Here is a 17,427-nt window from a genome sequence, read left to right on the forward strand (position 1 = left end):
ATTTACCACTCTACCCTCGGTATCTAGCACAGTACCTGGTATAGACTTAGGTTCTCAGTAAATATTTAGACCACTTAAGAAGTATTTTAAAGATTAAATGATGATAAAACAAAATAAAATAAATGAGGTAAAAGCATGTAATAAATCTCATAACATTTTAGAGCCAAGAAAATGGAAGTTCAGAGACAGTACTAGCTAGTATAAAGGCAGACAGGACATTAGAAAAAAAAAGATCAGCACTAAAATTTGTATCATCTTGTTCATTGATTTGCCACATTTTCAACCTAAGAAAAAAAGAAATAATCAAAAAGAAAGAGATAGGAAAAAAGGTATTTTACAGATTATCTCATTTAAATATTTGTATTATATTTAGATGAGTAAATAATAGACCAGAAAAAGATTAATTGACCTTTCCTATAATAACCACATTAACAGCACTAGCATTTAATGAATGCTTACTATGTGCTAGACACTGTTCTAAGTATTTTATATATAGTATCTTACTTCATCTTTACCTTAAGGTTGCATGTAAATTTTGGAAGAGTCAGATATAAAATCTACATCAGGAAAGCAAACCAGTACTCTTCCAATCTGATTTTTGCCATAGATCCAAATTTTAAAAACATATATAATTTAAATACTTTACATACACATTGATAATTTGAAATATTGACTTAAAATGTGCCTTTCTGTTTCTTAAATTAAATCATGATTTATTTATAGAAGAAACTGGATAGTTTAGATTTCCCATGGAGATGTTTTTTTAAAAAGGAAGATACTGACAAGTTACTTTCGATATAAAACTTTGTGAGCATATGTACATCGGTGTTTAACATTTTTCTCATTATTAGGAGCATTCTTAGACATTTTTTTCTAATAACACAGATCAATTGTATATCTTTTATGTACTGTATGAATATCTATGCTTTATACAGAATAAATAGTATTGTACCCCCTTCCCCTGAACTTTCTTGCCTCTATTGAGATACATGATGTAGGTGGATGATTCCATAATGTTGCTTCTAATCTTGTAAATGTCTTTCACATTTTTTTTAGCTTGTGCCTCCTACTTAATAATTCATCTGTATACATTTTATTTTATTAAGTTTTTCAGACTTGTTTTGCTCTCATTGGAGAAAAGGGCATGACATGGGATACCATTAAACTACAGATAAACATGTACACAGCACCAGTTTTACTTGGCGCGTTCCTGGGAGTTTTAAATATTATTCTGATCCTTATTCTATTAAGGTAATTAGATAGAAATGATAAAACTACGTTTGTAAATTGTGAAATTAAATAAGCATTATCATTATTGGAAGATAATTATTCCTATAAAGGCTTTGTTTGGCTTTTGATATCTATAATTGTGTTTGTGTTTTTTTGATCAGCTAATGAATATAGTACTCATAACAAATAATGGACAATCTGATAAATGAGAATAAAGTCTTTGAAGATTCAAGGTTTGATCTTGATTTCCTAACTATAGGTTTCTAAATTGGGGAATAGCATGAAAGTAACATTTTAAGTTGATTAATGATTGGTATCAACCTTAAACCCAAAAGTTACTTACTTCTCCTATCTTTTTTATTTATTAGAAGAAATTTTATAAAACTACAGAAGTTTTATTACTTTATATTTCCTTGGAGTACTTTATCCAAAGGCCCAAAAACATTAACAACAAATGTTCAAAATCATGGAAAACTTCAAATATTTATTAAAGTAGATCATGTGTGCTTTTGAATGAATTGAATATTATTTTTCATTTTATAGGATAATATAATAATTGTAACTTGTACCTTTTGAATTTTGTTGGTTATATCTCACTGGTAGTAATCTCATTACTCAGAAGTCAGTAAAAGAAACCCATATCAGAATGTGCAAAAATAGGAGGCTACTAATAAATTTAAGTCATTTATCTCTTATACTAAGTTTTTCATGGATACAATACTTATTTTTTTCTATTTAAGAGAACATCGTGTGGATGACTCAGGACGACAGTGTAAAAATGTTAATTTTGAAGAAGGTACTATTTAACCTGTTTGACTAAATTGCTAGAACATTATCAAAGTGTTTCTGATGATTCTGTCTGTCTGATATTTACTTGGATTTTGCTTCTGAGGACAGTACAGTGGGTGACCGGGGAGGATCTTCAAAGTTGAAAGTTACCTAAATTGATTATTATTTTTTAAAAGGTTTTATTTATTTATTTGAGAGAGAGAGAGCACAAGCAGGGGGAAGAGCAGAGGGAGAGGGAGAAGCGGCCTCCCCACTGAGCAGGGAGCCCAATGCAGTGCTCAGCCCCAGGACCTTAGGATCATGACCCCAGCTGAAGGCAGAGACTCAACTGGCTGAGCCACCCAGGCACCCCTAAATTGATTATTTTTTAAAAAGGCATGCCTAGGAGCTCCTTGGGTGACTTAGTTGGTTAAGCATCTACCTTCGGCTTGGGTCATGATCCCAGGAGGGTCCTAAGTAGGGCTCCCCCTCCAAGGGTAGTCTGCTTCTCCATCTGCTGCTCCTCCCACTCATTCTTTCAATCTCTTTCTCTCTCAAATAAATACATAAAATCTTTAATTTTTTTTAATTTTTAAAAATTTAAAAAAATTAAAAAGTTATGCCTAGATCAGTTATTTGGTGTTCATGATTGGCAAGGCTAAAACCATTGCTAAAAAATCACTTCGTCTTTGTTGTAAAGAGCCAATATCCTAAAACCCTCCAGTTCTTTGGGATGATTTCAATGACTTTCCTTCCAAATGTGTTTTTCTGTATTAAGCATTTCTTTACTCCCTTAATCATGGGAATAGGTTTCTCTCGTGTATTTTTATTCTTTTGGTATACTCTACAAGTGTATATTTTCATCCCTTAGATCTTTCTCTGAACTCAGAAGTAGGTATCCAGTCTGGCCAGTAGGTATATTTTACTAAATCACTATTTTACTTCTTGGGGAGTGTACCCCTCTGTGCAAAAGATTGCAACTCAGTTCTTGCCTTTAAGGAGTTTGGAAAGTTGTGAAAAAAACACAGTGTTATTTTACCAAGTACTTTTATAGCCATTTTATTTAATTTTCATGACAAAACTAGTGGAAGGTTAAGTTAAAAGTAGTAGGGTGGAGAACAGAGTGGTGAGGAGCATTAGTAAGTTTTTGAAAAAAGAAGTCTGATAATAGATTCCATGTGAGACTAATACAGATGTGTAAAGGCCTGAACTAGGGCAGCAACTAAGAATGGAGAAGGGATAGATAGGAGTTTTTGAAGGGGAAAAAAAAAGTCAAGATTCTTGACAGAATAGATATGGCATATTAAGGAATAGAGGGAGTTGTTGAAAATGTCTGTCAGGTTTTGAGTCTAGATAAGTGAAAGAATAGGCGAGAACAAGAATTTAGGAAGGGACATCAGTTGAACAGAGAAAATGATTTTAGTTTGGATCAAGCTAAATATACTGCTATAGTAGAAAAACTCAAAAATGCTGAGGCATTTGTAATTTTGGCCATTGAGATCAAAGCTAGAGATACAAATTTCAGAGTAAGCCAGTGAAAAACTACAGCAACAAAGAGGGAGAAAACAAAAGGAAGGGGTAGATGAATTAAGTGTGGCAAAATATTGTTGAATAGAAGGGCTGAATATATATTTGAAGGTTTTCAAAATGAAAGAAAAGCAAAGGAAAGAAAGAATGGTGAGCAAGTGCCAGCAGGGGGTATAAGCCACTTTGCTTAAAATGTGAAAAATAGGGTGCTAACTTAAAGGACCTATCAGATAAAAGGAATGAACGATTTGAAGAGGGTGAGTATAAGGTGCGACGACAAGGGAGATATATCAGAAGTGAAATCTTTTCAGAAGTTGGAAAAGAATAACAATATCGTTCAGTGCTTCACTGACCTTAACATGCTTATAAAGCACCTGAAAAGCTTGTTAAAATGCCAGTTCTGAATCACCAGGCCTAGGGGAAAAGGGTTGATTAGGGCTGCCAGATAAAACACAGGATGCCCAGTTGAATTTGAATAATTTTTTAGTGTAAATATGTCTCAGCCAGTTAAATTTAGATTTCAGATAAGCAACAAATGATCTTTTATTTTATTTATTTTTTTATTTTATTTATTTTATTTTTTATTTTTAATAATATGTAATAATATATTTTATTATATATAATATATATAAATAAAATATAATATAGAATTAAATAATATATTTTATTATTATATTTATATTTATATTTTTTAAATTATTTATTTATTTTTACAAATAATCTTTTAGTATAAATATGCCTCAGATATTTCATGGAACATTCTTATACTTAAATTTCAAATATTGCACAGAAAATATTATTATTATTATTATCACAAATTCAAACTTAACTGGGTATCCTGTATTTTTATTTACTAAATCTGATGAACCTAGTGATATTCTGAGAATCTACATTTATAGTAAGCTATCATGGAAGCTGATGCTACTGGTCTATGCAACACCCTGTCCAGTATGGTAGACACCAGCCACATATAGCTATTTAAATTTAAATTAAATTACATTTAAGAAATTCCTCAGGCACACTAGCAACATTTCAAGTGTTAAATTATGGGTATATGTGGCTAGCATCTAACTGAATTATACAACACAGGCAAAGAACATATCCATCATGTCAGAGGTCTGTTGCACAGCACTGCACAAATGAGAATTTAGAAAGAGCAGACTTATTTTCTTTCTTAAGAATCTAAGTTCTTCAAAATGGTTTCCAAAACAAAAGTCATTTTTCAATTTCAGTAAGTATTTAAATCTGCCCGTTTTTTTGCTATTATTAAAAATACTATCATTGGATAGATTATAATTTCTAATTACATAGTCTTTGAATCAATATATGAATCTATTGTTTTCTTAAAAATTCTTACAATTTGGGAAGCCTGGGTGGCTCATTCGTTAAGCGTCTGCCTTCAGCTCAGGTCATGATCCCAGGGTGCTGGGATCAAGCCCCTCATGGGGTTACCTGCTCAGCGAGAAGCCTGTTTCTCCTTCTCTCTCTCCCGCTCCTTGTGCTCCTTCTCTTCCTGTGTCTTTCTCTCTGTGTCAAAGAAAACAAAACAACAACAACAACAAAAAAAAAAACAACAAAAACTAAAAAACCCTCATAATTGGATACCCAGTCAGTTCTCATAATCTAGAATGCAACGTTTCAGAGCTTTCCCCATTGAAGCCAGTAGTGGGTAGAGGCTGCGGGAAACTAAGCACATATGAAGCAAACTCCGGTCTTATTTGGGGCAGGGTTGCCTTTTGATTGAAAGGAGTAAAGACTGGCTTCTAACTTTTTTATGATGAGAAAAACTGTCTGATGGAAGTAACCCCTTGTCCCCTGCTGCTGCTACACATACGCTTAAAGATAGCATAAAATAAAGATGTTCTTGAATTACCAACTTGGTTTACTCTGAATAAGTGGATAATTTATAAAATAGCGTGACAGATGTATATAAGTAGATAAATATGGCTTCACACTTCTTGATTATATCAGAAATAGTCCTATTCACAGTCAATAGTGTGCAGCTTAACTACATAGTTCAAGATAAATAAGTACACTCACTTTGCCCTCCTAATTTATTTTTTTTTTTAAAGATTTTATTTATCTGATGAGAGAGAGTATACACAAGACACAAGCAGGGGAGCGGGAGAGGGAGAAGCAGGCTTCCTGATGATGAGGGAGACAGATGTGGGACTTGATCTCGGGACCTGGGGTCATGACCTGAGCTGGAGGCAAATGCTTAACGACTGAGCCACCCAAGTGCCCCGTAAAATGTATTCCTTGATAAAAATATAAATAATAACATAAGGACTTCGAAAAATTGTGGTAATAACATGAAGATATTTACTAATTCTAATTTCACATAGCATTGAAATTCAAAATATATATCCATTGAAGTGAATCACAGAATTAACTGATTTAATAAACTATTATGAGGTCTTCATTGAAATCCTCATAAGTTTAAAATTTAAGTGAAATAGGAAAAAACTTTGCAGTGGAAATTTACTTTTTTAAAAGATTTTATTTATTGAGGGCGAGAAAGAGAGAGTACATGAGCAGGGAGAGAGGCAGAGGGAGAGGGAGAGTGAATCTACAGCAGACTACCCACTGAAATGCAGAGCCTGACGCAGGGCTCAATCTCCTGACCCTGAGATCATGACTTGAACTGAAACCATGAGTTGGCCGCTTAACCAACTAGCCACCCAAGGTGCCTGCAATGGAAATATTTTTAGTATGAGAACATTTTATATAATTTTATAATATTCCTGTTTTGGATTGAGAGAAAGCTTGTAGAAAATATGACTATTTCCTATAGATAACAGAAAGTATAGCTCCTGGGAAGAAAATTCACTTTATTTTCAAATGCCATTATAAAAATTATTTCTGTTGGGGTATCTGGGTGGCTCAGTTGGTTAAGCATCTTCCTTTGGCTCACGTCGTTATCCGAGGAGCCTGGGATCGAGCCTCGACATTGGGCTCTCTGCTCTGAGAGGAGTCTGCTTCTCCTTCTCCCTCTGCAGCTTGTGCTCTAGCTTGTGCTCTAGCTCTGCTTGTGCTCTAGCTCTCTCAAATAAGTAAAATCTTTAAAAAATAAAAATTATTTCCGTCTTAAATTGTTACTTTTAAACTTCTTTGAGCCTAAAGTGATTTTAAATGCTCAGTCATAGAATTTGCTACATATAATTTTGACATTATTTTAGTGTCATAAGAAAAATTAGTTGTTTAAGTAATAAAATTTTTCTCCTGTTTATTATAGCAAGTACAGATGAAGTTCAGGTTCCCCCAGGAAATATTGATCAAGTTGCGGTTGTGGCCACCAATGTTCTGTTTTTTGTGGTTCTATTTATCTTTGCCCTTTTTGAAACGTAAGTTTTATTTTGTCTTCATCAAATCACATTACATAAATAATGCAACTTATAATAATGAATACAAATTATAATGAATAATAATGAATATGAATTATTACGAATAATAATGAATAATGCAATTCTTAATACAACATTAATCAGGTATATCGATGTTCTCAAAAACTTTATGTAAGCATATTTTTTGTCATGATGAAAAAAGTACATATAAATTTTATGCTTTTAACCTGAATACAGTTTAATACTTATCTGTAATCTTACTACTTTATCTCACTTCCTTATAAAGGAATCTGTTCACTAGTCTTTCTTTCCTTTTTCTGAGTTTTATATATATATATTTAATATAGTTCTAAAACTTCAGTGCCATGATTTAATTAACTTTAGGCTATATAACTATCTATTTATATTTACATGTATTGGGTTCAGTCTGGCAATGTTAATTCTATTCAAGCTCTGATCCTGAAAAAAAAAAAAGTAGTATATTACAAAATCCTTGACTTGTGTAGGTTTTGTTGACTGTTAGCTATCATATGGCTTTTTATTTTTAAAATGCCTTTCCATTTTATTGTAAAAATAGTACATTCTTGGTATAAATATTCTAAACTCTATAACTGTATCTCCACATCCACTTCTTTCCCTGGAAGTAACCACTGCTAATATTTCAGTATTAATTTTTCAAAATTTTTTTCTATATAACTATAAGTAGTGGGGTGTGTGTGTATATTAAATCAACATAGAATATGGACATCACTTGAAAATTTGGTTTATTCCTTTGTAATCATTGTAACATTTTTATGCCAGTACATGTAGATTTGCTTGATTTTTTATTTTTAAAATTATTGAAGTATGTGAAAATTTCAGTTCATCTGATTTTGGGGGCATTTTTAAAAATTGTGGTAAAATATACATAACATAAAGTGTACCATTTTAACTGTTTTTAATTGTACAATTTAGTGGCATTAAGTCTATTCACAAATGTTGTACAACCATAACCCCTATCCATTTCCAGAATCTTTTCCTCATTCTAAATAGAACTTTTACACCCATTAAACAGTAAGTCCCCAGTGCCCCTCACCCAGCCTCTGGTAGCCTTTATTCTACATTCTCTGTGGGTTTGCCCAATCTAGGTACCTCAAATAAATGGAATCCTACAACACATTTCCTTTTGTCCTTTTGTGTCTTGCTTATTTCACTTAGCAAGATGTTTTTAAGGTTCATCCATATTATAGCATATATTCGAATTTCATACCTTTTATGGCTAAATAATATTCCATTGTGTGTATATACCAGTTTCATTTATCCATTCATCTATCAGTGGATTTTTGGGTTATTTCCACCTTTTGGCACTTGTGAATAATACTATGATGCTGTGATGAACACTGGCGTACAGGTATATGTTTGAGTCCCTGCTTTCAGTTCTTTTGGTTATATACCCAGAGGTGGATTTGCTGAATCATACGGTAATTCTATGTTTAACTTACTGAGAAACTACCAAACCATTTTCCACATTAGCTCTTCTGATAATCAAATTAAAAATGGTGATGTTCTTTTTTTTTTTTTTTAAGAATGAGTATCTTAAATATTTTTTTTTTGAAGATTTTATTTATTTATTTGACAGAGAGAGAGATCACAAGCAGGCAGAGAGGCAGGCACACAGAGGGGAAGCACGCTCCCTGCTGAGCAGAGTCTGATGCAGGGCTCAATCCAAGGACCCTGAGACCATGACCTGAGCCAAAGACAGAGGCTTAACCCACTGAGCCACCTAGGTGCCCCAATATATTTCAATTTGATTTTGTAGCCAGTTAATAGAGGAGATAGAGAGTAGGAAAAGAAGCTTGGCAAGGAAGGAGACAGTCATATAGAAGAAGAACAACATTCAGAAGTAGGGAAAGAAGGGTACCTGGGTGGCACAGTCAGTTAAGCATCTGCCTTCAGCTCAGATCATGATCCTAGAGTCCAGGGATTGAGCCCCCTGTTGGGCTCCCTGCTCAGAGAGGAGTCTGCTTCTCCCTCTCCCTCTGTCACTCCCTCTGCTCCTTCTCCCTCTCTGTCTCTCTCTCACTCACTCTCTCAAATAAATTAATTAAATCTTCCAAAAAAAAAAAAACAAGAAGTAGGGAAAGAAATACATTCAGAAATAGGGATGAAAGAGACTGAGGAAGAAAAATCCAGCAAGTTTCTAATAACTTAATTATAGTAACATTGTTACTATTATGTTATTACTTATTTCAATGAAATTAAAAAGAAACCAATTTAAACCGATTTAACCATGCTAGTTAGTTAGAATGGTAAGAATTCAGTTTGTTTCTTTTCCTGCCCTTCAGAATTTTTGCAATGTGGATATATTACTTATATAATTAGAATAAATATTAGTAAATAAAAAATACAAACAGCCTAACTTAGTAGCTAGTGCACATAGCAACAAAATGTGCTTAAAATATGTTAATTTTTTTTTAATGTAGAGCTGGTGTCATTTCTAAAAGGGGTGCAAATTCTTGAATATATCAGTATTGTTATTAAAGCTTCTATTTCACATTTCTAATGCCTATGATTTAAATTAAAAAAAATTTTTTTTTCTTAGAATTGTTACTCCATTAACAATGGATATGTATGCCTGGACTAGAGAACAAGCTGTATTATATGATGGAGTAATACTTGCTGCTCTTGGAGTTGAGGCGGTTATTATTTTCATGGGGATTAAATTACTTTCCAAGAAGTAAGTTATGTGTCTTTGATTTTGTTTCAGTGAATTTTAATAATATTCTTTTTTTAAAGATTTTATTTATTATTTATTTGACAGACAGAGATTACAAGTAGGCAGAGAGAGAGGAAGGGAAGCAGGCTCACTGCCAAGCAGAGAGCCTGATGTGGGGCTCGATCCCAGGACCCTGAGATCATGACCTGAGCCGAAGGCAGGGGCTTTAACCCACTGAGCCACCTAGGCACCCCTGTTTCAGTGAATTTTAAAATAGACTTTTAAAAAAGTCTTTTTTCTAAAAAAGTGAAACATGAAACAGAGCTAACAATGTAAACAACTGTGTTTGTAAAATACCTTAAAGTTTTTCTCTCATTGTGTATTACTTTTAGTCCTTGAATTGTTGCAAACAGATTTAAAGTTTATTAAGGGAGCATGATATTTGTATACCATATGGCATATTCTTTCGTAAAGCAAGATATTTTACAAAGTGAATTAATTTCTTCTAACATATCTTTTGTATATTATGGTTTATTTAAAGTATTTCTTAAAGTGTATTTTATAAAATTCTATTCTGCTGTATAGGTTGTACAACAGAAAAGATTCAATGGTTAAGTCTGGAAAATTCTGGTTAAAATTACCAAACTTCTTTTACTCTAAAATTTCCAAATCTTCAGTGCATATATATAATATCACCATAATGACAAAGACATTATGTAGCATTTCTCAAAGTTACTTGTAACTTTGACCACAGAACATTCCTTTTCTAAAATTTTTTAAAAGATTTTATTTATTTATTTGAGAGAGAGAAAGCAGGAGCATGAGCAGAGGGAGGGGGAGAAGCAGACTCCCTGCTCAGTAGGGAGCCAGTTGGGCTGAGTAAATTGTCCTACTCATACCTTCAAAGAGCTTGTATGCTATTGAGTGGGAAAACCAATAAATAATAATGTGAAATCAGGTAGTGATAAGTACTATGAAGAAGAATGGAGAGAGGAAGAAAATAAAGAGTAGCAAGGGCAGGGTTGGGAGAGAGCAGCAGTGTTAGAAAGAAGCAGGAAAACGAATTTGGCTAGGGCAGAATGAAAGAAATGGCAAATGAGAGAATTGGACAATCTGTAAGAATGCCTATCAGCAGGACTGCTCTACTCTGTAATGCATTTACTATTATTTATTTTGAATATAAATCTATGTCTATGTTTGTATCTGTATTTTGGCTCCTCTATTCGGGTCTATAAACATAGGAATCTTCAAATGGGAGAACATCAGGTTAGAAAGATGTGAATCCTTGTAGGTATTCTGAGGGTGATGTGAAGTGTTTGGGTTTGTATATATCGTTTTAGGAAGTCTTTTTTAAAAGATTTTATTTATTTATTTGAGAGAGAACATAAGCAGGGTGGCAGGGGGAGAGAGAGAAGCAGACTCCCCACTGAGCAGGGAGCCTGATGCAGGACTTGATCCTAGGACCCTGAGATCATGGCATGAACCAAAGGCAGACGCTTAACCAACTGAGCCCCCTAGGTGCCCTGTTTTAGGAGACCTTTGGTCTTGTTTGTTTATTTCACTTTTATTATAGAAAATTTCTAACATATACAAGGGAATAGAGAGCATCATGTACTGAATTTCTAATATCCATTACCCAACTTAAACAATTATCAGTCCTTGGTAAGTGTGATTCATCTGCCTACTCCACAGGGAGGCTGCTTGAGTTTCTCTTCCTCTGCCCCTCCCCCCAGTGCATGCACACATGCGCTCTATTTCTCTCTCTCTCTCTCTCTCTCTCTAAAATAAATAAATTCTAAATAAATAAATAACAAAAACAAATTTTAAAATTAAGTGATTTCTGAATATCCAAGCAGTATTCAAATGTTCTCTATGGTTGCAATAGTTTTTAAAATTTGTTTTATTTCATACTGTCTTATTTTGTTTCACGACTTAACTTGACTCAGGCTCTTAAGTTTCTTAAGCCTTTTAATCTATACATTTATTTTTCTCTCTTTTTTTCCCTTCCAAATTGAAGAAACCAGGATGCATGTTTTATAGTTTCTCGCATTTTGGATCTCGCTGATTGAGTGAATCCCTGTGGTGTTTTTGTTCTTGTTTTTGTTTTTTTACATTTTCCTGTGTTTACTATATTTCTCAAAAATTGGTCCTTAGATCTAGAAGCTTGATGAAATTTAAGTTCAATTTTTTGGCAAGAATATACTTTATAGGTGGTATTATATGCTTACATCATGAGAAATGTTACATTTTGTTTATCTCTTTTTATACTGTTAGTGACTGTCAAGCATTCCTAGATCCATTAATTTATTAATAGATCATTATACAATGCTGGTTTTTAATTCTATCATGTCTTTATTTAATTTTTTGGAATATTTTCTTTAAAGAGAACCTTCTTAACACCAATTATTTGGTTATCTTGAGGTACAGTTTGTATAGGAAAGACAAGATGACCACTTCCTTTTATTAAATGATTTTTTTAAATAATGATTCAGCTTCCTAACATCCTTTAAAAGTAACCAAGAGTATTTTATTTTAATATAATATGAATTCATAGATTATAACGTTTTTATGTGTTTTAATCCATTGTCATTACTATTATTTTTGGTGTTCACACTGTTATGTTTTTGGCCAGCATCTTCAAATTCACTCAGAGTACCTTTATCTAGGTAGTGGGAGGGCCTAGTAGTCACCTCTAGCATCTAATGCTTCTGGTATGAAAAAATATCCAGACTCATCTTTTTCTTTTTTTAAAAGATTTATTTATTTATGTATTAGAGAGAGAGAGAGCAGGAACAGAGAAGGGGCAGAGGGAGCAGCAGACTCCCTGTAGAGCTGGGAGCTCATCCTGGGGCTTGATTCCAGGACCTAAGATCTTGAACCTGATCCGAAGGCAGACACATAACTGACTGAGCCACCTAGGCACCCCTCCAGGCGCATCTTATATGTTTTCTGTTCTAGATCTGAAATCAGTTGGTTCTTTTTAGTGGAAAATTATATTTAACATTCATATTATTTGGTATATGACTAAAAGGATCAAGATATTATATCACAGTTTTAAAATATAAAAGTAATGGAACTATGTAATACTGTTTTGTTTTTAAATTACAAACTTTCTGATCTTTCACAGGATTGGTGAACGTGCTATTCTACTGGGAGGACTCATCATTGTATGGGTCGGCTTCTTTATCTTGTTACCCTGGGGAAATCAGTTTCCCAAAATACAGTGGGAAGGTATAACCATACACAATTCTATAATGTTTGCCCCTGTTATTCATCTAAAAGTAGCAAGTAATGCACTGTGCTAATTTTGTTTTAACAGATTTACATAATAATTCAATTCCTAATACCACATTTGGGGAAATTATTATTACTCTTTGGAAATCTCCAAGAGAAGATCACAATGAAGGACCAACTGGTTGCCCAACTGAACAAGCCTGGTGCTTCTACACCCCCATGATCCATCTGGCCCAGTTCCTCACATCAGCTGTGCTAATTGGAATAGGCTATCCATCCTGTAATGTTATGTCCTATACATTATATTCAAAAATTCTGGGACCAAAACCTCAGGTGAGTCATTTACCCTGATATTGCTATTGCAATTATATGAAATAGAGTTGTAAGCACTCACATTTTTTGCTACCATTCTCTATTTTCACACAAGCTGACTTGGTGGATTTTTATCGTATTCAGCCCTTTTTAAAATTATTTTATTTTTTTATTTTAGAGAGAGAGAGAAAGAGAGAAAGCACCAGAGTAAGGGGAGGGGTAGAGGAAAAGGGAGAGAATCTCAGGCTCACTCCGTGCTGAGTGTGGAGCCTGGTGTTGGGCTCTATCTCACAACCCTGAGATGATGTTCTGAGCCAAAACCAAGAATTGGACACTTAACCAACTGAGCCTCCCAGGCGCCCCCCCCAAGTTTTATTTCTGATTCATCTTTTTAGTAGAAGTTGTTTAAATGGTCACAAAGTGAAAATATGAAGGGGCGCCTGGGTGGCTCAGTGGGTTAAAACCTCTGCCTTCGGCTCAGGTCATGATCCCAGGGTCCTGGGATTGAGCCCCACATCGGGCTCTCTGCTCAGTGGGGAGCCTGCTTCCCCCACCTTCTCTGTCTGCCTCTCTGCCTACTTGTGATCTCTGTCTGTCAAATAAGTAAAATCATTTAAAAAAAAAAGTGAAGGGGCGCCTGGGTGGCTCAGTGGGTTAAGCCGCTGCCTTCGGCTCAGGTCATGATCTCAGGGTCCTGGGATCGAGTCCTGCATCGGGCTCTCTGCTTGGCAGGGAGCCTGCTTCCCTCTCTCTCTCTCTCTCTCTCTCTGCCTGCCTCTCTGTCTACTTGTGATCTCTCTCTGTCAAATAAATAAATAAAATCTTTAAAAAAAAAAAAAAGTGAAAGTATGAATTAGTGTTTCTACTGATGCAAGACAAAGAGAAAAGAAAATTTTTAATACTGTGTTTTTAAGCTATAATAGCAGGTAAAGCATTTCTGAGGTTTTTAAAATATAAAATTGTATTTTCAAATTTTCAAAATCAAGAATAAAAGCAAATTACAAAAGCAATGTATGATAGTTGTAACAAAAGCCAAATGGTTTGAAGTGTGTATGGCAGAAAATGAAGGCTCCCCTTATCCTCAATACACTAAAGACCCCTGTTCACTTCATTTGCATTTTTCAATACCTATTCAAGCATATGTGCACTCTTGACTTTTTAAAAAAAGATAACACAGAATATATTACATATACATAAATTTTTTTCCATCTTGAATTTTTTACAGTAGCCATAGCTTTCTTTCCATGTTAGTGCTTATAGATGTTCTCATTATAAGATCTTACTTGATATAAGACCTTATTCTTTTAAACAACTGATTAGCATTCCATTCATTAAATATACCGTAATTTATTTACTTAATCCATCATTGATTGACAGTTAGGTGGTTTTCAATTTGAGGATATTAAAAGAATTGCTGCACTGTACATTCTTAGGTAGATTATTTGGGGTATAGTAGTTGGAAGAGTGACATTTTGGTATAGTGAAAAGTGGTATAGTGGAGTCAGCCAACCATGCCTTCAAATATTTTGGACAAGTTGCTTGAATTTTCTGGGCTTCACCTTCCATGTTTGTTAAATGGATCCCCATTTAATTTAATTAATTTAATTATCCAATACCAATTGTAGAAACTTGTGAATGTTGGAAACAATACATGTAAAACACCTAGCACAGCGCTTGGAAGATAGGGAGTATAAAATAAATGTTGGCTATAAAGGATAATAAATAAATCATATTGTTTCCAGGGCTTCAGCAGACACTCTTTGTCCCTTTATACTACTATATTTTTCTTAAACTGACTAATCAAGTAAGTTTATTGTTCATTATTTGCTGTATTTATACAGAGGCATTTTATATAGTTCAAAAATCAAAGATGGAGAAAGTGATTCTTGTGAGTTTATTATAGTTTGCTAATAGTATCATCATTATTAGTAGTAGTCGTACTAATAGTAGTAGTAGTATCATCCTATTTTTAAAATAGCTAAACCTGAATATCAATCGGCTTCTCCTTCCCTCTCCCTGCCACAGGGTGTGTACATGGGCTGGTTAACAGCTTCTGGAAGTGCAGCACGGATTCTTGGACCTGTGTTCATCAGCCAACTGTACACTTCCTGGGGCCCACGATGGGCATTCAGTCTTGTGTGTGGAATAGTGGTACTTACCATCCTGCTCCTGGTTGCAGTATACAAAAGACTCATTGCTTTTTCTGTAAGGCATGGAAGGATTCAAGAGTAACGTAACTAACTCTGCAATGGAAAGTACTTTGTATGGGACTTCCTCTTCCAGGACTCTGCTAGATCATTGATATGAGTCAGGTTCCAAAAGTCAGGCTGCAAATATTGTATATTTTGAATAACAAGAACATACATTGAATAATTCAGGGAATTCAATGTGTAATTGGGAATAGTAAGATAATATTAAAACACTCTGGTTCATAATTTCCTTCTTTCAAAAGATATTCTATCATAACATCTCTTTTGGGGTGCATGAACTCATGAGTGAATGGACAATGGCTTATAAATGGGAAGTTGTACTTTTAGCTTAGACTGCAGAGGTGTCATTAAAATAATGAGAAAATATGCAGTGAAATCATAGGGAGAGTTCTGTATGAATTACCTATAACAAAAAAAAAAAAAAAATTACCTAAATAGAAGTATCTCTGTTTGAAGATACCTACTTTTTATTTATTTAAAAATACAATTTCTATTATCAAATTTCCTATGAAATAAGAATCATGACTCTTAAATTTTCTATTTACCATGGCCTGCTGTTCTACCTGATGTTCTATGTCATTATTTTTAATATTATACCTTTCGTCCTATTTCAGTTCAGGATCTCACTAAGTAACCCCTAAGTTAATAGGTAAGCACAAATAATGCTAATACTTGAGCAATAAAGAGGAGTAAGAGATCAAGATGAATTACACTATCTTCAATAGGACTAATTACAATTTTCTTTCAAGTACTACTAATAATAACTCACTTTAGGAACATGAGCCAAGTGTGTTACAGTATACATATACTGAACAGCAAACTGTGTATTAAAATTACTGGCATTTTTCAACTCCCTTAAATTCTGGAGAAAAACTATCACTTCAATTATTTACTTTTCCCATCTCTCGGTAGTGACAGGGAAGACACAACAGTTTTCAAACTATGTGCAGCTATTCAGAACTGCAGAATTTTAAATTGGCATGGGCCATGACAGCCCCAGTCTAGCTAGGCTAATAAATATTTGAGGTAAAATTGCTTTACTCTATCAGTTTACTGAGTTTACTTGAAGTTGGCTAAATCACACTCTCTATGTATACATTTCTACCTCTACATATGTTGAATGCTGATAAGAGGAACTAGTATAGAATTATGTATATGGATGATCAATATTACCAAAAAATGCAAAAATATTTCTAAATATTTTACCAAATGTTTCCTACTCTAAGTTTTATTTTCAAATCTGAAAGTAATTAAGTAAACACTATAATCTGCACTTTATACTGTTTACTGTACTCTTGTGGTTTTTTTCCCTTTTTTTTTCTTTTCTTTTTTTTGGGGGCTTGAACAAAGAAATTTATTTCTCACAGTTCTGGAGGATAGAAGTCTAAGATCAAGGTTGTCAGCAGGGTTGGTTTCTTCTGAGATCTCTCTCCTTGGCCTGTAGAGATACACCTTCTCCCTGTATCTTTTGTTTGTTTGTTTTTCCAGCTTTATTGGGATATAATTTACATATAACATTGTGTAAGTTGAAGGTGTAATGCATTGATTTGATGAATTTATATATAGCAAAATGGTTACCTCCATAGCATTAGCTAACACTTCTGTCTATCCTACCTGTCGTATCACATAATTATCCTTTCTTTTTTGTGGTGAGAACATTTAAGATCTACTCTCAGCAACTTTTAAGTATAAAATACAACATTATTAATTGTGATCACCATGCTATAGAGTAAATCCCCAGAACTTATTTATCTTATGATAGGAAGTTCTCTGACCAACATCTCCCCATTTCCTCCACCCGCAAGCCCCTGTCAACTATCACCCATTCTCTGCCTCTAATAGCTCAGCTCTTTTAGATTTCACATATAAGTCTCTGTCTGACTGATTTCATAATGGCCTCAAGTTCCATCCATGTTGCCACAAATGGAAGGCTCTCCTTTCTCATGGCTAAATAATATTCCATTACATACACACATCTTCCTTATCCATTCCCCCGTTGATAGACATCTAGGTTGTTTCCCTGTTTTGTCTTTTGTGAATAATGCTGCAGTGAACATGGGAGTGCAGATACCTCTTTGAAATCCTACCTTCATCTCCTTTGGATATA

The 17,427-nt window shown here is 34.0% G+C and overlaps 1 protein-coding gene across 1 annotated transcript in view; it reads left to right on the plus strand.

The window, feature by feature from the left end:
* Window positions 1-16,635, plus strand: part of LOC111154992 (major facilitator superfamily domain containing 8) — a 32,328-nt gene extending 15,693 nt beyond the window's left edge. Inside the window, exons 6-12 of the mRNA XM_022514975.1 lie at window positions 1,107-1,251; window positions 1,971-2,026; window positions 6,761-6,869; window positions 9,451-9,585; window positions 12,692-12,795; window positions 12,884-13,131; window positions 15,136-16,635. Of these exons, the coding sequence (XP_022370683.1) occupies window positions 1,107-1,251; window positions 1,971-2,026; window positions 6,761-6,869; window positions 9,451-9,585; window positions 12,692-12,795; window positions 12,884-13,131; window positions 15,136-15,342 (1,004 nt within the window). The 3' untranslated portion in view covers window positions 15,343-16,635. The remainder of the gene's footprint in view (window positions 1-1,106; window positions 1,252-1,970; window positions 2,027-6,760; window positions 6,870-9,450; window positions 9,586-12,691; window positions 12,796-12,883; window positions 13,132-15,135) is intronic.
* Window positions 16,636-17,427: the final 792 nt, after the last annotated feature.

The sequence above is a fragment of the Enhydra lutris genome, unplaced genomic scaffold (genome assembly GCF_002288905.1).
Source record: "Enhydra lutris kenyoni isolate GAN:26980312 unplaced genomic scaffold, ASM228890v2 scaffoldscaffold3, whole genome shotgun sequence".
Classification (NCBI taxonomy): Eukaryota; Metazoa; Chordata; class Mammalia; order Carnivora; family Mustelidae; genus Enhydra; species Enhydra lutris.